The 23,875-nt window shown below is 49.4% G+C and overlaps 1 protein-coding gene across 4 annotated transcripts in view; it reads left to right on the forward strand.

Moving 5' to 3' along the window:
* The window catches only part of plxnb3 (plexin B3), a 52,857-nt gene extending 29,890 nt beyond the window's left edge, over positions 1–22,967 (forward strand). For all 4 annotated transcript variants that reach the window (XM_077004040.1, XM_077004042.1, XM_077004039.1 and 1 more), the window contains exons 4-35: positions 904–1,032; positions 1,894–1,994; positions 2,452–2,584; positions 4,318–4,477; positions 5,234–5,342; positions 5,689–5,797; positions 6,083–6,214; positions 6,568–6,684; positions 6,891–6,981; positions 7,115–7,281; positions 7,955–8,106; positions 8,273–8,515; positions 9,213–9,392; positions 9,634–9,793; positions 10,171–10,407; positions 11,522–11,680; positions 11,865–12,013; positions 12,320–12,420; positions 12,580–12,797; positions 14,275–14,453; positions 14,581–14,647; positions 14,808–14,954; positions 15,377–15,536; positions 15,891–15,994; positions 16,646–16,733; positions 17,524–17,690; positions 17,815–17,975; positions 18,402–18,549; positions 20,383–20,447; positions 21,380–21,455; positions 21,675–21,749; positions 21,907–22,967. In XM_077004040.1, the coding sequence (XP_076860155.1) occupies positions 904–1,032; positions 1,894–1,994; positions 2,452–2,584; positions 4,318–4,477; positions 5,234–5,342; positions 5,689–5,797; positions 6,083–6,214; positions 6,568–6,684; positions 6,891–6,981; positions 7,115–7,281; positions 7,955–8,106; positions 8,273–8,515; positions 9,213–9,392; positions 9,634–9,793; positions 10,171–10,407; positions 11,522–11,680; positions 11,865–12,013; positions 12,320–12,420; positions 12,580–12,797; positions 14,275–14,453; positions 14,581–14,647; positions 14,808–14,954; positions 15,377–15,536; positions 15,891–15,994; positions 16,646–16,733; positions 17,524–17,690; positions 17,815–17,975; positions 18,402–18,549; positions 20,383–20,447; positions 21,380–21,455; positions 21,675–21,749; positions 21,907–22,011 (4,389 nt within the window). In that variant the 3' untranslated portion in view covers positions 22,012–22,967. The remainder of the gene's footprint in view (positions 1–903; positions 1,033–1,893; positions 1,995–2,451; positions 2,585–4,317; positions 4,478–5,233; positions 5,343–5,688; positions 5,798–6,082; positions 6,215–6,567; positions 6,685–6,890; positions 6,982–7,114; positions 7,282–7,954; positions 8,107–8,272; positions 8,516–9,212; positions 9,393–9,633; positions 9,794–10,170; positions 10,408–11,521; positions 11,681–11,864; positions 12,014–12,319; positions 12,421–12,579; positions 12,798–14,274; positions 14,454–14,580; positions 14,648–14,807; positions 14,955–15,376; positions 15,537–15,890; positions 15,995–16,645; positions 16,734–17,523; positions 17,691–17,814; positions 17,976–18,401; positions 18,550–20,382; positions 20,448–21,379; positions 21,456–21,674; positions 21,750–21,906) is intronic.
* The last annotated feature ends 908 nt before the right edge of the window (positions 22,968–23,875 follow it).

A 23,875-nucleotide genomic window follows, 5' to 3' on the forward strand; every position in this document is an offset into this window, starting at 1 on the left:
TTGGTGATGTATGGCTGTTAAGTGTGTGCAGCGGCGGGGTGCTGCTGCAGGAGTGTGTGGCTGCTGTGTGGGGAACTGCGGGAGTGTAAGTGTTAACGGGGGAACAGGATGTTTGTGCGTGGCCGTGTGCTTCCATCTTGTTGCGTGAGATGTCTGCCACCCGCTGTCAGCCCGATCTGGCCCAAAGGGATGGCTGTGATCGCGCGCGTGTGTGTGTGTGTGTGTGTGTGTGTGTGTGTGTGTTGTGAGAATGTATGTGTTGGCATGTACTGGTGCGCTTGCATGTTTGTGAATAGATTGTGTGTGTGTGTGTGTTAGTACACATGTTTGCCAGTATGTGTAGAGGTATGTGTGTGTGTGTGTGTGTGTGTGTGTGTGTGTGTTGTGGACATGACTGGGCTTGTTCTTATGGTAAGGACTGCTGGGACTGCATCGGCTCCAGAGAAGCCAGACCCCCGTGATGCATTGTGGGTAGACTGGTTGGAGTTGTAGCAGCTGCAGCTCCTCGAGGGCGTAATGAAATATTAACGTTCTCCATCGGAACAGGCGGCGTGTTTACAGCCCTCAGCACCTCGGGCTAGACGCATCTCCGCATGCTAGCACCCAACTGGATCTCCATACGCCCCACGACAACACTCTCCTCCTCGCCGAGACTGCACCCATGCTGTGTGTGTGCGTGTGTGTTTGCTAAAGAGTGTGTGTGTGTGTGTGTGTGTGTGTGTGTGTGTGTGTGTGTGTGTGTGTGTGTGTGTGTGTGTGTGTGTGTGTGTGTGTGTGTGTGTGTGTGTGTGCAAATTCATTTATGTATGTGCAATTAAAAGGATGTACTTGAAAGAAACAGGAGCTGTTGAAGATGATGGGTAATTGCTTCATTTGTGTGTGTGTGTGTGTGTGTGTGTACAGGTGTTTCTCCACGTGAATGGGACAGGTGCTCTCTATGACTCTGTGGAGGTGGACACTGATAGTCCTGTTAATGCTGATCTGCTGCTGGACAAGACGGGACACAACGTTTACGTCCTGACCGAACGGAAGGTGTGTAGAGGACTTTTGATCAATATAGAGGTTCAAATAGCTGAACTATGTCATAACACCAGTATTATACAAGAAACTGACTTAGTAACTCCTAGAGCAGACGGGAGCAGGACCCTCGTAGAGCAGACAGGAGCAGGACCCTCGTAGAGCAGACGAGAGCAGGCCATGATCTCGACATAACTTTAGGGGCAGCTGTAAATTTTGCCAATAAGAACAAACTATATTATTATGCTCGCACCTATTCAAGGCATAAAAAGCACTTAACATTACATACAAAAATGTAATGCAACTCTTTACATATATAGTAACATATATCTATATTTGTGATGATTTACCTGGTACATGGGTATATAAAATTAAGTTTAATATCTTACACCCACTGTATATCAAACATAGATTATAGTTTGAACTTGCAAAGTGTATATAGGTGATTTTTTTTGTTGATAATATGGGAAATAGGCCACAAACAAAGTGTTGAATATCATATCAGCCCAAGAAATTCGATATCTGTGCATCCTTACTGGAATTTCATGAAAGATTCTAGACCGCCCAGACCACTTTCGATTATAGGGTATCACATGGTGTCACATGTTGGACCCTTTGAGAGGATTAGGAATTCAGCAGTGTTGCCACCATTGCTGGCCCTGAACGCCATTTCATCCAGCCTCAGTGTATGAATACAAATGAACTGAGGGTGTAGAGATGTGGATTAAGTGTTTGGAGTGTGTGGAACTCCCACACTGGTACAGGATTACAGATCATGCTCATACATTACTTAAGATATTTTGCTTAAGATATCGAGAGTGACAATCGTGTGTGTGTGTGTGTGTGTGTGTGTGTGTGTGTGTGTGTCCATCCCAGGTAACAAGGCTACCGCTGTCTCAGTGTGAGAGGCATCTGGACTGTCATTCGTGTCTGTCGGTCAGAGACCCCTACTGTGGCTGGTGCTCACTTGAAGGAAGGTATGCTCTCATCCTCCTCTCATCCTCCTCTCCTCTCATCCTCCTCTCCTTTCTCCATCTCTCCAGTCTTTCATCCTCTTTAGCTGTAGTGGTCTTGGCCAGCGCCCATGAAGTAGGTCATTTCACTGAAGTGAATGTCGGTACAGTTTCATTGTGCTGTTCACAGATCTCGTATTACTTGTATTATGTTACCGTACATCCACTGGCACGTCTGTCCTTAACGGCCCCATTGGAGAGTCTAAAACTCTCTTTATCATTTGTTCTGTTAACTAATTGTTTGGTTTCAGTGTACTTCTGACACACCTATTAGGCTGTTATTTATATCTAATCCCACTTTTAACAGAAGCAACATTTGAATTTAACCGTTTGATCCAGTTAGATCAAAATCAGTCTGTTCTTTGAACAATGACCTCTTTATTAAAAGGTGTGTGTGTGTGTGTGTGTGTGTGTGACTCAGGTGTACACGGAAGCAGGAGTGTGTTCGCCACATGCAGCCTCACCATTGGTTGTGGAGTTATGGGTGGGATCGGCAGTGTGTGTCCATCCAGAGTCTGGTTCCAGCCATCCAGAGCCGATATGAGCAGACCCAGGTGCACAACCCGTCTACATCTCCACCGACAACCATACACACCGCCTTGGTTGGAATGTGTTACAGTAGGCTGAATATAGATCTGCAGTAATTGAAGTTTGGGAGAAAGACCCTCCCCCTACACACACACACACACACACACACACACACTTCCAGCTCTCCCCCATCTTTTCCTTCTTTGTGATGGAGTCCTGCCCAGCCCCCACCTCCTCCACCCTCCCCTGTGTCTCCTGCACAAGTCCCCCTGGCATTCTGGCACCAGTCCAGAACCACCTAGCGCTCCTGCCCACGAGGGCCCAGCAGAGGTGCAAAGCTTCGATCATTACAAAAGAGAAGCACACCAAACACCACCCGCCATGTTTTAGCCGTGTGGAGCGCGCGAGCGTTCAGAAAACGCGCTTGGGCCCGCACTGAAAGAGGCGCAAAGATGTCTCCTTTATTCCTTTATGTCCTGCCTACAGGGATGTGCAGTCAGCACTCGTGACGGAGAGCTAGCTCACAGGACGGGCCTCCTATCACACCGCGTTCGCTTCACTGTGGTCCAAAGGCACAAACACGTCCTTGCGCATTCGTTCTTTTCATGCTGAAAGAAAATCTGATCGTTCCATCTTGGCTTCTCCCCAGGCATGCTAGCGCAACACTAGCAGAGGATCTCTGATCAACAGCAACAACAGAAAGGGTTGTAGTTGTCTTTAGTGTGGGTTGGGCATTAGGACCCAGAGGGTCAGGGTGGCTTTCCTGGGGGCTCCTAGGCTGCTGGGATTTGCTGGATAGGAGTCCCGTGCTTTTCTGCTTTATCTTCATGCGTGTATTGACGGCGCAGCGAGGGACGGGACTGACGGGAACACGTGACTCACGTGAGATAAGGGCTGTCCTCCGCACCCCAGAGGATGAGGGGAGCACTGTGCCATTTCAGCATGTTCGGCAGGTTTTCGACAGCATGTTTTCATTCTTTTGTGAGTGATTTTAACTGGTACAGCACTACGTTAAAAAAAAAGTCCAGTGGAAAGCGTTTCCTCTATGGACAAACCTCCCCCTGATGTTAAATTGGGAGATTCTGGTCTGGTCACTGGCATGTGCAGGACATGATGGTGTGGAGCTTGTGCACTAGTTCTCCACATTCCTCTCTACAGTGAGAGTGGTGTCAGTGTTTAGGCTGGTGACCAGTGTAATGAGTGGTTATGGAATTACTTGTCAGTCAGTCCAAGACAGTCTGACACATCCCCCGCCTCAACGAACCCCAATTTAACCATTACTCACACCCGGCTGGATACAGCAGTCTGACACACAAACGCGCACACTCACACTCACACACACACTCACACACACACTCACACACACACTCACACACACACTCACACACACACTCACACACACACTCACACACACACTCACACACACACTCTCTCTCTCTCTCTCTCTCTCTCTCTCTCTCTCTCTCTCTCTCTCTCTCTCTGAATGTCTCCCATCCATGTTCTACCATGGAAGTAGTCACCCTGAAAAATTGAGGGTTTTCATACAGGCACACACACACATACACAAAAAACCTCATACACACGATTTTCATCCCCCGCTGGCTGGAAAAATCGACGACTAAATTAACATTCAGAGAAGCAGACTTGGCAAGGTGCTGCAGTAACAAACATGTCTGAGCAGCCTCTCTCCCTCTCTATCTCCCTCCCTCTCTCTCTTTCTCTCTTTCTCTCTCTCCCCCTCTCTCTCTCTTTCACGCAGGTCTCTTTCACGGTGCTGCTGTTGCCAGCGTTGTCTCAGAACGAGTCTCTGTCCTGTGCGTTTGGGACTCTCCCCGCCCGACCTGCCGTCGCCGTGGAGAACAGAATCACCTGCCAGTCGCCCCCTCCGCAGCTCCTCCCCCCGAGCCCTTGGGGCAGCGGTGAGTGGGCGGAACTCGTGTTACCGAGGCGATTTCAATCCGCCGGCCGACTTGAGGAACAGATTTGCTTTCTGTGTGAACCACATTGACCTTCTAGAAATAACCGTCATTATAACGCCATTATAAGCTTGGTATTTTTTTTTATTCCTCTGTCTAAATTGTGTCTAAAAGTGGACAAGATATATGAAACTTTTGCACATAATTTAAACACGATCCAAGCTTATAAACGAGGCATTTCCATAAATGAAGGTTACATATCCACGTTTCTAAGCTATGAGGCTTATTTTGGAAATTAATTAAATTCCATAAAACCCACACATGGAGCCCAAAGTTATGTTTTTCTGAAACTCATGCCGGCATCAGCAGTGATGAACCTCAAATAGCGTGTACGCTTCAGTCTGTTCCTGAAGGTAAAGTCCTAGCCCAGAGCCAGCAACACGCGCTCGGATTTCCATCATACGGTTTCACAAACGCTGTCACCGCTCGCGGACATCCTGTTTCGTTCGACCGGTCTTGTGGTGCCGAGCGGCTCGGAGGAGCCCAGACTGGGACCGGCGCTCTCCATCCGCCACCCGAACGCAGCAGATTTAAATCATCCTCTGATTTCCGAGTCTTTCGTCAGCTGCGCGGGGCGAGTGAGAGCGGGACGCTGCCATAAAGGGAGACCGGTCGTCAGAAGAGACACAAGTTCCTGTGGTGCGTTGTTTCTGTGCTGTGTCTGCTCTGACTGCTGGACCTCGTCCCCTCTCTCTGTAGATCACATGACTCTGAAGGTGGCCCTGATGTTCGGCAAAGTGACCATCTCTCACACCAACATCACCTTTTTTGACTGCAATGCCGTGGGCCGACTCAACGCTACCTCACCGTAAGGGCACGCACGTGAACACGTGCACAGTGACACGTGAAGGATGAACAAAAAGATTTTCTTGTCTTCTGGCAGTTCAGTCAAAGCTCTGTGCACAGAGTGTGAGAACTGGTGTTGATATAGAGTGGATCAAATCTACCACTGAAAGAGTAAATTTAACTGCAGGAGTACATTTGAAACCAGTCATTTTCTCTTTGTTTGAATGTGTAATTGGATAGCTGGTGCTGCAGGGTGTGTGTGTGTGTGTGTGTGTGTGTGTGCGTGCGTGCATGTGTGTCTAAATGGGATCCCTTTGCCGCAGGTGTGTGACATATTATGTGTGTTAATGTCATTTTTGGCACTGCAGGTGCATGGCATGTGTGAGTAGTGCGTGGCCGTGTCACTGGTGTCCTCGAGATGAACTCTGCACTCACAACGGCAGCTGTCCCCAACAGCACATCATCTACAACAGCAGAGTGAGACACACATACACACACACACACACACACACACACACACACACACACACACGTTCTCGCTCTCTGTCTCTGCCCCCGTCTCTGATGTGTACCGAACGACTTCTGTATGTAATTGAAATGAAAATGATACAAGGAAAAATGAGACAGGGAGGCTGTGAGGAGTGGACCGTTCTCCTCTGCAGACTTGGCCATTTCAGTTTTTACTGAAGTCAACCTAATCTTGTTTGCACATGGTGTGTGTGTGTGTGTGTGTGTGTGTGTGTGTGTGTGTGTGCGTGCCAGGAGCCCCATGGCGTGACTCCCCGTGGAGCAGACTCCTGTCCCTGCGTGTGGGCTTTGGAAAGTTCTCCACTAATCCCAGTGGGGTTGGACACGCAGCTGTCACTGCAGGGCAGGAACCTGGACATATTTGAGGTCAGACGATGGTGTTTGTACTTGTTTATTCTTTATTGACCAAGCCCCTCCCACATGAGGACCCGTGTCTGTCTCTTCGTCTGTGCTCCCTGCGTGTTGGTACACATTTGGCCTTTACAGCCCTGATGTTTCTCACAAACGCTTGATTGTGTGCTGAGGGTGACTCATCTCAGACATTCCAGATTGTTCCGTTGATGCTTCATTTTCATGTGATCCGGTTAATCAGAACAACTGTAACTCATCAGTGTGTGTTTATTTACTGAGCATGATTTCTCAGTATAATTGCAGTACAGTATTTTCATTGTGTGTGTGTGTTTGTGTGTGTGTGTGTGTGTGTGTGTGCGCGCGCGCAGGATCAGGAAGACTACCAGTGTGTGGTGGTGATCGAGGGTCTGGAGCTGCTTTTAGCAGCCACACTGGTCAGGCGTGGAGAAACAGGCACACACGTATTCAAGTGTGCAAGCCACCAGGTAATGCCGTTCAACACACACACACACACACGTGCACCTCACACTGCTCCTCAAGTGCCTGGCTGCTCACTGCCGAGCTGAGTCACACATGCTAATGCAGGTTAAATCTGTAGCTTTTTGTTTTGTTTCACTACTGAGATTTTGTGTGTGTGTGGTGTGTGTGTGTGTGTGTGTGTGTGTGTGTGTGTGTGTGTGTGTGTCCTCAGTTTCGATACAGGGTAAAGCAGTTGGAGTACCTGGCCCCAGTGTACTTGCAGAGGGGATCTCAACGCATAGACTCGGCACCACACCTCCGCTGTAAGAGCCCGACCTCTGACCCTACTGACATCACTTCCTATCATCTGACCAAGTTGGTAGAATGCATATTTTGTCTTGCGGTGTGGTGGTGTTTTTTTTTACTTTTGTGTGTGTGTGTGTGTGTGTTATACAGTGCAGCTGTATGATTGCTCTGTGGGACAGTCTGACTGCAGCCAGTGTCGTGCTGTATCGGACCAGTATGGCTGTGTGTGGTGTGGGGGAGACGTCCCAGGATGCGTTTTCAACCAGTCCTGCTTCAGGGCTATTAGTGACGCCTGCCCTCCCCCCCTTATCACTCAGGTACACACACACACACACACACACACACACACACACACACACACCTCCCTACTACTGCTTATTATAGAGATGCATATGTGCTTGTGAATGCATCACACTCTCTCTCTCTCTCACACACACACACACACACAGACATTTGCATGTCCCTCGGCACTTATTACCATGGTGCACTGCTAACAAACAGAGATGAGACACACGTGCACACACACGTCCCATGGTACTTATTATGGACCTATATCACGGTTTTTACTTGTCCCTTGCCTCTTATTGCTGGCAGACTAAAAACACACACACACACACACACACACACAAGCACAAACACGCACACAAATCTTTGCACATGCAGCCTTATTTATACATGCGTACTCCTGTCACTTAATACTGAAGCTCCGTTTACGCCATCATTACTACTGTATATAAGACACCTGTTTACACTACACTAACACGTGTGTGTGCGGTCCTGCGTGGTCACACGCTGCTTCATGCTGCGTATTTCCACACTCCACCTTCGAGTGGTCTGTTTAAATTAACACATGTGCACTCCGGACTGCACTCCCCACACATTCATGCTTCACGTGACCATTTAAGCGTACGTTTTCATGTTTCTAGATTTACATACGCGTGCGTGTGTGTGCGTGTGCGTGCGTGTGTGTGTGTGTGTGTTCGTGTTCAGGTCCATCCACTGACGGGTCCTCTAGAGGGTGGTACCCAGCTCACCGTGCTGGGCTCCAACCTGGGTCAGCGTTTCCGGGACATCCAGGAGGGGGTGACCGTGGCCGGCGTGACGTGCAGGCCACTGGCCCAGGCCTACCGTATCTCCACCCAGTACGCTTCTCACGCGGCGGCCTCTGAGACTTTAATAACTCCGCAGTGCTTATAGCTAATAACTCATTAACGACTGTACCTAATTAAAAATTGAGGATATGTTCAAGGATGGTTTAATGTTGCATTAATATGTGTGTGTCTGTGTGTGTGTGTGCGTGCATCTCAGGATTGTGTGTGAGCTCCAGCCGGCCCCACCGCTGACCCGTGGCCCCGTGGTGGTGATGGTGGGCGGTTCTGAGCCAGGCTACTCTAAGCACACCTTCACCTACCAAAACCCCCAGCTGACGCACATCTCCCCCAGCAAGGGCCCCATGGCAGGGGGCACCAGGCTCACCGTGTACGGCTCGCAGCTCCTCACGGGTCTCAGCACGGACCTGCAGGCCTTCGTGGGCTCTCAGCCCTGCCGCATGTAAGTACGGCCGCCCCCCCGCCCCGAGATGCTGTAACACCCCCACCCAGAGAGAGCCTGTCTCACTGCAGCGTGGAGAGAGACTGTCTCACTATCCACATCAGGTCTACAGCACAGAGCTCCGTGTGCTAGGCACCTCACCCACTTGGCTGTGTAATGTTTCCAAACACTATAAACTAAAGTTTTCACACGCTGTCACTGTTTATACTGCATTGGTGTTTTTAGCAAGGTGGGGTACAGGACATGGGGTGCAGGTGCAGGATTTTAAAAACTGTAGTGAAGTACGCAATGTTTCGAGAGCAGCAGGATGTTTCAGACAGAGGTCTGTCATCAGCTGAAGTTGAGCTCATTACATTCATTCCATGGAGTTCTGAACTCCCAAGAGTGCTCATCAGTTCACTATCTATCACTGCTGCTGTAGCCACAACTGGCAATGTAAACAGATGTGTCATTAATTCAGTGTCCATTAGTATTAAAATGCTTCACCATTGCAAACGACAAATCCTTAATCCTGACGGTCCGAAGGTGTTCGAGGAAACGATTGGCCAGCCTTCTCGAGGTTTCTTCGATTTAAAGTTGATTATATCTTTTGCGAGTAATACATTAGACAAGTCCTGCTATAAATGTATATAAAACATTTATTTGCTGTATATGGGCAGTCAGCTTGTAAAATGCTGTTTGTCTATTAATGTTGCAGAGTGGACCCAGTGACTGACACACAGCTGGTCTGCCGCACCAGCTACTCAAACCAAACCACAGAGGTTTCTGTCAGCGTGCTGTTCGGACTGAAAGCAAAGAGGATTGTGGGTGATGTTGTCTTTCATTATATGGAGGACCCGGTTATCAAGGACGCCACCCCTGCTGAGAGCTTCTATGGGTAAGACTCATTTATAATGGCACCTAAGATATTTGGGTTGCGTGGTTTGTCTCTTAGACATTCTTGTGAGGTGAACTGGGAAGTTGTCGACCGGCGGTCACCACTGCAACTCTAGTTGCCGTGTGTAAAGGGGGTCGTGGGGGTCGCCTGTCTGTTGATTCATGCTGTGTTCGTAAGCGTTGTGCTGCTTAATTGTCGTCTTCACCTGAGCTGACCACTGGTCTGTTTCTTGTTGCTGCAGGGGTGGACGTAATATAACTGTATCCGGGCAGAACCTAGATGTGGTCCAGCAGCCCATGATGGCCGTCCTCTTTGAGGTGGTGGGGAGCGTTGCTGTCCGGCAACGACGATTCAGTCACGTCTCGGCCCGGAACATTCTCCTCAACAGCACCATGGCAACGGTAGAGCACCCCCCCCCCCCCCCCCCCCCCCCCCCTTTGGCGAATGCTTGGAATACACAGCAGAAATAATGCAGCAGGCCACTTTAGACTCGGGGTGCAAATGCTCATTCATTGCTCAGCCTGAGATTCACACTTTTCACACTTTAAATTGTATATTATTTGAGACGGGCGGTTTAAAGTGATATTCAGACCTTAAGTTATTGGATTTATAGTTCTATTGGATTTATTGTTCATGTGGACTGGCATTTTTTTCCTCTATGGTTACCTCAAATCATCTGATCTCTTTTCTTTTCCTCTTTCTGTACATTTATTTTTCTCTGCTCTTCTTTTCCTGCCTACCACCTCTCTCTCTCTCTCTCTCTCTCTCTCTCTCTCAGAGGAAAGCTCTCTGTGGTAGTGTCAGTTCCACTCAGATGATTTGTCCGAGTCCGTCAGCGCCGCAGGGGTCTCGTGTGGTCAGGGTGTGGTTCGAGATGGACAACGTGCACGTGGACTTTGAGCGCATCAGGGACGTGCCCTTCACGTATCAGCCGGACCCGGAGTTGTACCCGCTGAACCGGGAGGACCAGCACTCTCCCATCCGCTTCAAACCTGGGGGAGTCCTCGCTGTGGAGGTGGGCCTCATCAAACGCAAGGCATTCTGGGAAAACGGTCACAACAAGCAAATGGGAATAGTACTTTAGACTAGCCCGAGCAGTTGTGCTTCTGAAAGCCTCTACCCATGGCAAAAAAGTGTAAAAACTATGATAAGAGTAAAATAAGAGAAAAATAAAGAGTAAAAACTAATTCTAAACAGTGTTTTGTAAACATCTTTTCAGCAGAAGCGTTATCTGTACAGTTTTTCTACCTGTTGCATGTGTAATATTAAACAACCACTTTCAACCCTTGGCGCTCCGTAATTAAAGATGAGCTTGGAGTTTCATTTGGATTGGCCCACTGATGGATTGGACTGCAGACTGATGCATCACTGCGCCAGTAGATCAGAGTCTTGGTCTGCGTCAGGACACTCTTGGTTTCTTTACCCCAGACCCCAGAAGAAGCAGCATCAAAGCCCTTTCAGCTGAAAAGAACATCCCAGATCACCTGCAGTTTATGTGAACTGCATAAGAAACATGTTCTTATAAAGTCTGAGGGCAAAAACCTTTAAAAATGCACAAAAAAGCGTTTTTACTTGATCATAAATAAAAAATAGTATCTGTGGTATCAGAAGACGGTGTCTTGTGATGCTGGTGTTGTGGTAGGAATATGATTGTGCACATGTGGCTGTGTGAGTGCGCTGAAGACCTTGAGGACTGTGGTTTGCAGTATGTGCTGTACAGCTCAAGGTCCTGAAAATGATGTTTGTTATATATTTGAGGCCCAGCTGTTGATTTGATGAAGTTTTCTTGATGCAGCTGACAAACTTCAGAATACTGAACCCCTCACTTGCGTAAGGTGTCTCTCCTAAAACATTAAAAACCGCACTTGTGAATTCTCTCCTAAGAAAACTATGAAAGTGACTTAAGTAATTGCACTCCCGTTTCAAATGAACTGTTCACTGGGAAAATCACAGTTTTCAAGTAAATTACTGGCTTTCTGTCTTTAAATAGCTGTTCAGACGAAACTTTGTAGCCTTGACAAGGAGGGCTGGCCCCTCGACCCACTTTGTAAGAGCACCAGATTTCAGTGTCTGATGTTGGCGTGGCATCGAGGGGGAACGTCTGATGGCCTGATCCGTTTCCTTTGCAGGGGAAAGGTATGACTCTGGCTATGAGCAGGGAGGAGGTGGTGGCCCGCCTGGGAGATCAGGAGTGTGATGTGAAGACCCTGGACGACACCCACCTCTACTGCGAACCTCCTGTGGAGCAGCCGCTCGGCGTGGACCACGCGGACCTCCCCATCCTGAAGGTGAGGGGGTCGGGAGCCGCCCCACCCTGCTCACGCGCCTGCTTCATACTTTTCATTCTAAACCACGCATAGTGTGTGTGTGTGGGTGGCAGGTTGTGACTGGATGCTTGCTGATGCAATTACTTGAAATGAAACATGTTTCCTTCGTCATGCGTGCTTGTTTGCGCGTGCATGTCTCTCCCAGGTGCTGATGGGCGGGCTGGAGTTCACACTGGGCTCGGTGCAGTACGACAGTGGGTCTCACTCCCCGGTGCCCCTGGAGGCCCAGGTGGGGCTGGCGGCCGGTGCCGCCGTGGTTGTGCTCGTCGTCCTCGTCATCATCCTCATGTACAGGTACCGGATGTCCGTCAGCATATCCACATACCAGCATCCATCTTCCTCGGACCGTACATGTGCACACGGGCCTCCCAGTCTTGGGTGATTCCATGTGATTAAGGCACCTCAGCTCATCAAATGCTTTAGGATTTAGTTGATGAATGTTGATGCAGGCTGGAGCACTCCAGGGGTGATGCAGGCTGGAGCACTCCAGGGGTGATGCTGCCCTGCTCTGTATTTGCATCTAGTTGTTTTGACTTCATTTGTTTGTGAGACTAACTAGCTTAAATTGATGATGATGATGACTTTGAGTACTGTGTGTAGGAGGAAGAGTAAGCAGGCAATGAGAGACTACAAGAAGGTTCTGGTTCAGCTGGAAACTCTGGAAATTAATGTTGGAGACCAGTGCCGGAAGGAGTTCACAGGTTTGTTACTCTCTCTCTCTCTCTCTCTCACACACACACACACACACACACACACACACACACACACACACACACACACACACACACACACAGTGACACTGTTTTTGGTATGTTGATGATGTGTGTTACCTGAGTTCAGTCTCTTCTCTTTGGACACAGACCTCATGACTGAGATGATGGACTTGAGCAGTGACGTGGGTGGTCCAGGCATACCATTCCTGGACTACCGCACGTACGCAGAACGCATATTCTTCCCTGGTCAGAGAGGGGCGCCACTGAGCCAGAACCTGGACCTGCCGGAGTCTCGCCGACAGACGGTGGAGCAGGGCCTGGCCCAGCTCAACAACCTGCTGAACAACAGACTCTTCCTAACGCGCGTGAGTCCAACACTCTCTGCCTTCCGCACCCACACCCGGGCCAAGTGTTACAGACTGAACGTCTGGTTGTGTAATTGGCTTAGAAACGTCTGTCCTATCAACTGGGCACTGAATTTAACACCACAGCCACCCATGGACAAAAGCGGACGCCGTCATTGGCTGTCGGGGAAGGCTTGGTTACTCTCCATGCCTATCCGGACCAGTGCTGGCCCAATCACAGGTGCCCGTTGGGTCAGATACACAGAATGTGCACTTGGTGTGCACAGAATGTGCATGTTGCCTTAATAGCTCAACAAGACGATGGAACCGCACGTGTGGCAGAGGGCCGCGTGTGCCAGAGTGTGCCAGGCTGTGCCAGCCCTCACCCTCCCAGACTGGTAGCTGTTGTGCCAAGACGTAGATAGAGGGGGGGGGCAACTGGCAAAGACCGACAAAGAAACCAAAGAAAGGGCAGGATGTAAAACAGCCTTTGGGGTCCATTTAAACAGCGAGTTTATTTTAACCATCACCTTAAACTGGCCCCTTATTTGCTTAATACACTGGGCATCCAGAAAACCAAAAATACAAAACAAAATTAAATCAGTGCTTTCAAGCTTTTTGCATTTCCAACGATCCCATGTTGTTCTTTGGTTAATCAGATTGGATTTTGCAGGACGCTGCACATTCAGATGTGTTGTGGTTCTCTGCAGAGGGGTTTCTTAAACACGGGTCATCGTTTTTTGGTTTAACGGGTCTCGCCTTGTTTCCTCGCACGTACGCTTGGATCCGTTCGACTGCCTTAGAGAGCAAACAGCAGCCAGCAGCACAAACAGCTTTTTTTTTTCCCTATTCATGTCTGACTGAAAGAGGAGTGGAGACTGAAGGAGAGAGCTCGTGTTTTGTTGGCGTAGTGCGCTGCATTCAACCCTCCCTCTCGCTGACTTATTGATGATAAAACTGACAAAAACCCCAAAATTCAGGCTCCAGTTTTCATACATTTTTAAGTATTTACCCACATTTTCGAATCCGACGGAAGGTGTTTATGTGAATGTGTGTTTCATTTCCTTTATGACACGATGCTCGTGGAATTCTTGGCGGGAGTTGCTGTGGTGAAAGTGCACCGGGCTTTTGTGCTGCCAAAGAATTGTGTCCGCTCATGGCTAGAGTCAGCCAGGCTCTCGACGCGAAAGCGGGACGCTGCAGTCCAAAGGCCAGCGTCTGGGTTTCCGAAATCCTTATAAAGACTTTCGGCGGTTTTGTTCACTTCTAAAAGTCATAGACTAGGCTGTGAATGGTTGACTCGGAATCAGCGATGTGAAGCGCTCCATTAAATCGGTCCAAATCGTTACCTTGGCCTTGTGACACACTCGACGTGAGGCCCACGTTAAAAGGCCTCAGTGATCTTGCGAACGAAGATGAATGCAGTTAGAAAAGTAAATGGCTTCCAGGCTTTGTGGCGGTTAGTCTTGAAGGATGCTGCGTGTTGGTGGTGTTGCAGTTCATCCACACGCTGGAGGAACAGCAGAACTTCTCCCAGCGCGACCGCGGCTACGTGGCCTCCCTGCTCACCATGACGCTCCACGATAAACTGCAGTACTTCACCGACGTCATGAAGACCCTGCTGGGAGACCTTGTGCAGCAGTACGTTGCCAAGAACCCCAAACTGATGCTGCGCAGGTACGAACCACGACCCCGCCGTGACCTCTGTTGTAGCTCGCCCGCGTCCCACTGGGACTGGTTGTTGATTTTCTAAACAGAATGATTGATGGATTTTTTGACATTTTCTCCTTATGTGTTTGTGCAGGACGGAGACGGTGGTGGAGAAGATGCTCACCAACTGGATGTCCATCTGTCTCTACTCTTTCCTGAAGGTACAGCAGTGTGACGGGTTCGCAACCTCTTCTGTTAGCACGCCGTGCCGCCGGCCCACTGAGCTCTAATGCTGTGCTTTATCACTGCCAAAAAACAAAGACACGAGTTCCAGGTTGTGTGTGTGTGTGTGTGTGTGTGTGTGTGTGTGTGTGTGTGTAGGAGGTGGCAGGTGAGCCCCTGTATATGTTGTTCAGGGCCATAAAGTACCAGGTGGATAAGGGCCCCGTGGACGCAGTGACGGGTAAAGCCAAACGCACCCTTAACGACAGCCACCTGCTCCGAGAGGACATAGACTACTGCTCTATGGTGAGAGCTGTGTCTGTTTCTCTCTCTGTCTCTCCCTCCCTGTGTCTCAGACGTTACACTAGTGCTAGTTGTTTGCACATTCTCGTGTTGTTGGTGTGATACAGTGCTATTGCTGTGTCCCTGCCATAAAACTGGATTTGCTTTGATTGGTTCAGACAGCGGTGCTGGAATACTGGGTCATAAAGAAGGCAGATAACGCCTGCTTCTCACCAGCCCTGTACCTCTGTGACTCACTGTTTGTTTGAGAAAGTCTGGGCCACGGAGATATTAGAGAACATTAGCATTCTTACTCTCTTTTCTCTTTGGTGTTTTTTTTGTTTGTTGTTTTTTGCCCTTCATCTCTTCCCTCACTTCCTCCACCTCCCTCCCTCCCTCTCTGTCTCCACCTCCTCATTGTGTGTGGCACTGTGTTGGTTTCTCAGACTCTGACGGTGCTGGTTAAGAGTGGTGTGGAAGTCCAGCCCTGTCCTGTTAAGGTTCTGGACACGGACACCATCACGCAGGTGAAAGACAAGATCCTGGACCAGATCTACAAAGGAGCTCCGTTTTCTCAGAGGCCCTCGGCAGACTCTCTGGACCTCGGTACGGCATCCTGTCACGGCCAACCTCATCACCATGAAAACAGCCAACACCACGGGAAAAGCTCCTTCGGTGCTGTGGTGTTTTGCATGGACTCTCAGGAGTACTGACACACTAAAAAGCAGTTTCCCATTCACCTACCCTAAAAGATGATGCACAGTGTAGTCCAAACCTAGGGTTAATCCATGCCTAGGGCCCCAAACCCAAAACATTAATGCTCATTAAGTTATGGAGTTTAATTGGACAATTCTGTAGAGTTTTGGAGCCTTCGTCTGCTGGTGTAGTCATGCCCCCGCGCTGACTGCTGTGCTCGCTGTAATGGAGGTTATTATTTTCGCCCACGTTTCGCTTTCACAGAGTGGAGATCGGGGCAGGCGGGTCACCTGACCCTGTCCGACGATGATGTCACGGCCATCGCACAGGGTCACTGGAAGAGGCTCAACACTCTGCAGCACTACAAGGTGAGTCACACCTCACCTACTGGAGCACTAATGCTGCCTTCAAGTGCGCCCCGACTTTCTGCTTGCCGGCGTGTAATTACGGGTTTTACGGCGCTCGTGCACGGACTGCTCATTTGTTTCTGTCAGAAATACTTTTGGTTTTTTTTAAATGCCGTTCCATTTCCTGTGCACAGCTAAGAGTGCCTGCCTAGCTACATTACAGGCTGATAATAAAATCATTGAACATTTGTGTCCAATTTTCTTGTTTACTGCATGAGGAGACGGGAGGGAGGAAATCTGTCATGTCAGTTTGGGCTGCTTTCCCATCACTTTTGATTACAAGAACTTGAAAGGAAAGTTTTGAACATTTCAGCGAGGCAGGTGTTTCATTCAGGTCCTTGTCTGATGGGAGTCTTTTGATTTGATTTAAATTGAAATTGATCTGTTTGTGGAGTCTGTTCTCTCTCTCTGTCCGATCTCTGTCTCTGCAACTTCTCCCATCTGTGTCTTAATATCTCCCATCTGTGTCTGATATCTCCCATCTGTGTCTGATATCTCCCAGCTGTGTCTGATATCTCCCAGCTGTGTCTGATATCTCCCAGCTGTGTCTGATATCTCCCAGCTGTGTCTGATATCTCCCAGCTGTGTCTGATCTCCCCTTTTCTTCTCCAGGTGCCAGATGGAGCTACAGTGGCACTCATTCCTCGCTCACAGAGTTCTGGCATCACGGGCGTTAATCAGATCTACCAGACTGGAGAGAGTAAGCTCCACACGCACTGATCCTAGATCAGCTCGACCTGGTCTGGGGCGGCAGGGGTGCGACCTTACCTGGACTCGTGTCTCCTCTATTTTAATTCAGCTCAGGGAAGAGGAGCAGCTATTGGTTAGAATTGGGTCCAGCAGTGGGACTAAAACCTTCCCATGAGCCTCTCTGACTCTTCAGACTGCCCTCAATACAGTCTTACCTAGAATAACAAGGAAAAAATAGTAACTTAACATGCAGCTCCATGCTGCGTTTTTCATTAGCATTCATTTCATAGCGACGGTGACAAATTGTGCATTTCTCGGAGGCAGTGGCCAGCAGTTTTGGGTAGTCACTATCATATGAGTCACCATTATGTAGCTCGACTTGGCTGGAGCAGGGGAAAGGTAGCCCCTCCCCCTGCAGTGACACGCACAGGTAAAGGGCACGCTTAGCTCCGCCCCAACTCCACTCCACCTCTCCTCCCAGTGTCAACCAGCGGGAACCCGCACCTGGTACAACACTGATTCACAGTCCTGAATAACAGCTGACCATTTGTGCTGGGGTAGTGCCAAAATGACCACTGAGAAATGGCCACTCTAATCTCCATGAGTCCACAGATGTGCACAGCACTGAGGGTAGATGGGAACAAGACATTACAAACCAGAGTTTGACCTCCACTGAGCCTGACCCCATCCTGCCCGTAGCGAAGCATGCCGAGCGCCCCGCCCCCTGTCCACGCTCCGCCTCCACCACTGGCCCCTCCCTCACTCTTGCTTCCTGTGCCGTTTTCCCACGGTCACCGTAGAGACGCCCATGCTGGAGGGCGAGGAGGAGGAGGGTGTGCGTCTGTGGCACCTGGTGAAGTCCAGCGAGGACCCCGAGATCCCCAAACACAGGAAGAGCAGCATGAGGGAGAGGGAGAGGGCCAAAGCTATCCCCGAGATCTACCTCACCAGACTGCTGTCCATGAAGGTGCCTTGCCAAAACACACACACACACACACACACACACACACACACACACACACACACACACCGTGCAGTATGGGACCTGCTCTAGCGTCACCTCTGCTGTGCGTGCTTTATTCTGGTTCCAGGGCACGCTGCAGAAGTTTGTGGACGACGTCTTCGTGGCCATCCTGAGCACCAAGCGCCCCGCCCCCATCGCCGTCAGGTTTTTCTTCGATTTCCTGGACGACATGGCGGAGAAGCACGGCATCGATGACCCGGAAACTGTGCACATCTGGAAAACCAATAGGTGCCAGTGAACACACCAGCACATGCATGTCACTGTGTTATGAGGGCCAGCAGAAATGAACTGGTGTAGTGTAAAATCCAGTGAAGCACGTTTCTTTGTTCTGGGTTAAGCAGTAATAATGTCATCTTTCTACTAATAATAATAATGACTCTCCATTTTTCTGCCTCTCTCTCCCTCCCCCTCCCTCTGACCACTCCCATTCTCTCCCTCCCCCTCCCTCTGACCACTCCCATTCTCTCTCTACCCCTCCCTCTGACCACTCCCATTCTCTCTCTACCCCTCCCTCTGACCACTCCCATTCTCTCTCTACCCCTCCCTCTGACCACTCCCATTCTCTCTCTACCCCTCCCTCTGACCACTCCCATTCTCTCTCTACCCCTCCCTCTGACCACTCCCCTCCCTCTGACCACTCCCATTCTCTTTCAGCTTGCCTCTGCGTTTCTGGGTGAACATTCTGAAGAACCCGCAGTTCGTGTTCGACGTGCAGGTGACGGACAGCGTGGATGCCGTCCTCTCAGTCATTGCTCAGACCTTCATCGACTCCTGCACCACCTCCGAGCACAAAGTGGGACGGGTCAGTATGGTGATTAACCCCTCAGGCTGGAGCCAGAGTTAATTAACCCAGTAACCCTGGCTCTCAGTGGGCACTCGTGGCTCTGGGCACTCAGGCTGGAGACTGAAGGAGGAACGGGAGAGAGAAAAAATGCTGATGAAAGGAATAAACCATAACAGCTGCTTATATAGTGATAATCCCTCCTTTAGAGGGGACGACTGACTATGGATACACTCTCTCCTGTTCTTATCACAACAGCCAGCATTGTAAGTTTAGGATGTGAAAAGAAATCCACTGTCCTAGTACGTTGTCAATTTTCAAAACTTGGAAAGTTTTGGATGATTACCAAAGCAAGGATGAAATTTTATGCCAGAGTAGGCAGGCCAGGGTCTGTGGCTGTGAGTGTGTCTCCAGACCAGGGTCTGTGGCTGTGAGTGTGTCTGCAGACCAGGGTCTGTGGCTGTGAGTGTGTCTGCAGACCAGGGTCTGTGGCTGTGAGTGTGTCTCCAGACCAGGGTCTGTGGCTGTGAGTGTGTCTGCAGACCAGGGTCTGTGGCTGTGAGTGTGTCTGCAGACCAGGGTCTGTGGCTGTGAGTGTGTCTGCAGACCAGGGTCTGTGGCTGTGAGTGTGTCTGCAGACCAGGGTCTGTGGCTGTGAGTGTGTCTCCAGACCAGGGTCTGTGGCTGTGAGTGTGTCTGCAGACCAGCGTCTGGGGCTGTGAGTGTGTCTGCAGACCAGCGTCTGGGGCTGTGAGTGTGTCTGCAGACCAGCGTCTGGGGCTGTGAGTGTGTCTGCAGACCAGCGTCTGTGGCTGTGAGTGTGTCTGCAGACCAGGGTCTGTGGCTGTGAGTGTGTCTGCAGACCAGGATCTGTGGCTGTGAGTGTGTCTGCAGACCAGGGTCTGTGGCTGTGAGTGTGTCTGCAGACCAGGGTCTGTGGCTGTGAGTGTGTCTGCAGACCAGGGTCTGTGGCTGTGAGTGTGTCTGCAGACCAGGGTCTGTGGCTGTGAGTGTGTCTGCAGACCAGGGTCTGTGGCTGTGAGTGTGTCTGCAGACCAGGGTCTGTGGCTGTGAGTGTGTCTGCAGACCAGGGTCTGTGGCTGTGAGTGTGTCTGCAGACCAGGGTCTGTGGCTGTGAGTGTGTCTCCAGACCAGGGTCTGTGGCTGTGAGTGTGTCTCCAGACCAGGGTCTGTGGCTGTGAGTGTGTCTGCAGACCAGGGTCTGTGGCTGTGAGTGTGTCTGCAGACCAGGGTCTGTGGCTGTGAGTGTGTCTGCAGACCAGCGTCCGGGGCTGTGAGTGTGTCTGCAGACCAGCGTCCGGGGCTGTGAGTGTGTCTGCAGACCAGCGTCTGGGGCTGTGAGTGTGTCTGCAGACCAGCGTCTGGGGCTGTGAGTGTGTCTCCAGACCAGGGTCTGTGGCTGTGAGTGTGTCTCCAGACCAGGGTCTGTGGCTGTGAGTGTGTCTGCAGACCAGGGTCTGTGGCTGTGAGTGTGTCTGCAGACCAGGGTCTGTGGCTGTGAGTGTGTCTGCAGACCAGGGTCTGTGGCTGTGAGTGTGTCTGCAGACCAGGGTCTGTGGCTGTGAGTGTGTCTGCAGACCAGGGTCTGTGGCTGTGAGTGTGTCTGCAGACCAGGGTCTGTGGCTGTGAGTGTGTCTCCAGACCAGGGTCTGTGGCTGTGAGTGTGTCTCCAGACCAGGGTCTGTGGCTGTGAGTGTGTCTCCAGACCAGGGTCTGGGGCTGTGAGTGTGTCTGCAGACCAGGGTCTGGGGCTGTGAGTGTGTCTGCAGACCAGGGTCTGGGGCTGTGAGTGTGTCTGCAGGTCTGTCATATGTGTTCCCTTTTGCTCTTTAGGACTCCCCTGTAAATAAGCTCCTGTATGCCAGAGAAATCCCTCGATACAAGCAGCTAGTGGAGAGGTGAGTCCCACCCACCATCCACCCACCCGCCAGCCTACTGCAGATCTGCTCACCTCCATCAACAGGGTGGAGACGCCGGCGATTAACGTTCCGTTCTCATTACGCGGCCTGCGATAGGTGCTCATACCATTATCTTCCGTCATTCTCTAGAACAGGGGTCTCCAACACGTCGCTCGCGAGCTACCAGTAGCTCGCCACCCCTTTCCGAGTAGCTCGCCAAAGGGCCAATGAATTACAATATAAATTTGTAAACCTAATTGGTCCCATCGAGAAATCTACTTAAATTTATGTCCAATCAAAATTCACAGTTGTCCCTCCCCTTCTAACACTAAATGATTATTCGCCAATTATACAACAGTTAGTTCACAATCCGACTGATTGAGAAGTGTTCTAACCCTGCAGATATGTGTGATAACAGCACGGTATTCTCATTCTCTGTATCACTCCGCGGACGCGTTGTCAAGTAACGGCATGTACATATATTCACGATAACACACTCCCTCTCGTGTTCTATTGCTCAATTAGCTGTCAATCAAAAAGTTAGGCTGCCGTCAATATTGAATAAACCAGGGGTCACCCATGTCATGAGTCGCCTGCGGGCTTGTTTTAAAAATAGCTCACAATAGCGTTTCGTTCGCCGCCAACCACCCCCCCCCCCCCTCCCCCCCCGCTCAACATCTGGTAGCCCTCCGCAATAACTGGTATCCAAGAAGTAGCTCCCAGTTCAAAAAGGTTGGAGACCCCTGCTCTAGAATGTTCTAGACCACGATCACTTTTGCTCGACGTGACTCTTTTAAATGCCGAGAAACGCTGCGCAACGTCTGTGGCGCGAGGGCATTTTCTAACGGCGGGGTTCATGGCGCTCACTGCCGCTGGAAGCAGGTGTGACAGAGGTGCAGGTGTGGTGACGGAGGCTCGTGTCTCTGCTGCAGGTACTACAGTGATATCCACAGCGCCGCGTCTGGTTGCTATCAGGAGATGAACTCCATGCTCACCGAGCTGTCTGGGGTGAGTTCTCCAACCTCAGTGTTCACGAGGACTTTACCATCTGCAGCTCTTCAGGATCTCCGTTAATTAATGTAACGATGTTGAAATGCCGGGTCAGGGAACACTGCATATAGCTACTAGGAGTAACACCTGAATATGACTGTACTCATTATTTCTTAGTTTATTTTAAACAGTAAATGGTTTAGTCTTTAACATCAGTTTTTTTTCATGTGTTTTTAGAGTTTTGCATCAGAGATGAATAGCTTGGTGGCTCTGCACGAGTTGTACAAGTACATCAACAAATATTATGATCAGGTCAGTAAGTGGGATTGGATCAGACCACTACATAATGACAATGGATTTGTTTGCTAATGCATGTAATTATTCATGCACTAAGTGGTTGTGTGTGTGTGTGTGTGTGTGTGTGTGTGTGTGTGTGTGTGTGTGTGTGTGTGTGTGTGTGTGTGCGCAGATCATCATGGCACTAGAAGAGGACGCCGCAGGGCAGAAAATGCAGTTAGCCTATCGGCTACAGCAGGTCGCTGCCCTGGTGGAGAACAAAGTCACTGACCTTTGAACTTTTACCTCTGACCTCGTAAAGAGCCCATGATTAAACCCGTCATGGCTGAGAGAAGCCAGCTCGGTGCTGTGGGAGATCTGATGGAGAGGAGTCAGCCCCCCCACATCTGGACATATGAACCCTTTTGAGAATACTTCACCATGGGGAACAGAAGGACCGAGTGAGATGCCTTGCTTGGTATCATCACAGAATGTGTGGGGCGAAACAGCACACCCCCTGGGGGGTTTCTGCTAAGCACACTGAACTAACATTTTTGTTTATTTGTTAGATTGTTTTTATTTTTCTTACTCGTGTTGCATACTCTTCAGTGCCGATGCTGACCTGTGTGTTGTAGGTATGTGGGTGCGTGTTGGCTGTGTGTGGGCGTGTGGTTGTTCTGCTGTAGTTTCACGCAGGTGTCTCCTCTGGCCCTGCCAGTCTGTCGTCCCCCGTGCATGTGCGTGCTGTGACAGCACAATGCGCAGTAGCTGTTGCATGGCTTACCACATGTAGAGAGGACAGTGATCCGCGGAGCCTTCAGGAACATTAGTCGGGTTCTTACATTTACGGTTTTAGATTGCAGATCGTGTCAAATTACGAATTGTAAGCACAAGTGCCATAAGTCAATGCAGCGCCAAGTGTGTGTGTGCGTGTGTGTGTGTGTTGTATTTGTATGCATGTATCTGTTTTAAATTACACTCTTTCTTACCTGTAGGTCACACATTTCTAGTAATTAGTGTTTTTTTTATGGGAAAAAAAACTGCTGTTAGGGAATTAGACTGAATACGTTCCTCCATTTAATTTAATCTTACAATGCTCAAAATAACGCAACCACGAGTCAACACGAGATAATAGTGTTGCGTGGTGGTGCACTGTAGTGTTTCTGCTTTAGCTCATAGAAGTTAGGAGGGAGGACATGTTGTTGACACATGGCCAGATCAAGGTTAGAAGTGACTGCTGCTTAGAAGGATAGAATATATAAATATATATATATATATATATATATATATATATATATATATATATATATATATATATATATATATATATATATATATATATATATATATATATATATATATATATATATATATATATATAATGTCTGGTTCACAAAAGTTTAATGTACTTTGCCTCAAATGTAGCTGAAAGGAATGAGGCTAGTTATCTGCTAGCATGATGTGGTAGATGTCCAAAGCGAAAGCAGAAGTGGTGTATAGCATTACATGGCAAATGATTCTAATCCGTTGAGGGCGGGTTTGATTGGTGATCAGGGTGATGGGTGGAGCCAGTCAACTTTGTTGCTTGGTTACAGTGATTTAAAGAGCAGCAGTTGGCTTGGAAGATGTGATGACACTGAATAGAAACTAACTTATTTTTACTGTAAATAGTGCTTATTTATAAATGACTACCAAATGTGCCTTCTTTATAACCTTTTATAATGACTACCGATTACAGTATACGAGCTTGACAATGTTACTTGCCAAATAGTGAGGAGAATGGTGCCACAACGATTGAATATGTGGACTTTGAGAGACAAGGGCTGGCCAAAACAGATTCTGCCATTCATACCACTTTTTAAAACTGGACACGTAGTAGAGTTACTGTAAATGACAACGCCTCAGGATGTCTGACCTTTCTTTGTGATTTCAATATTGCCACTTGCTCCGTATCGCTTTCTGTCTGACGGAGCTTTTCTGCTTCAGTTCAGGTGGATGGTTTGGAGTTCTAGGTGAAGCAAGTGTAAATGGAGATTCTCAATGATGGTGGATAGGAGTCCTTTCTCCTCTCATTGCTGATTTGCAGTCGTGCAGCACTTAGCATCTCGTGCTTTTTCATTTCCGTAGCTTTATAAACCATCGCTTGTGTTTCCTGATCGCTT

This window comes from Brachyhypopomus gauderio, chromosome 4 (assembly GCF_052324685.1).
Source record: "Brachyhypopomus gauderio isolate BG-103 chromosome 4, BGAUD_0.2, whole genome shotgun sequence".
NCBI lineage: Eukaryota > Metazoa > Chordata > Actinopteri > Gymnotiformes > Hypopomidae > Brachyhypopomus > Brachyhypopomus gauderio.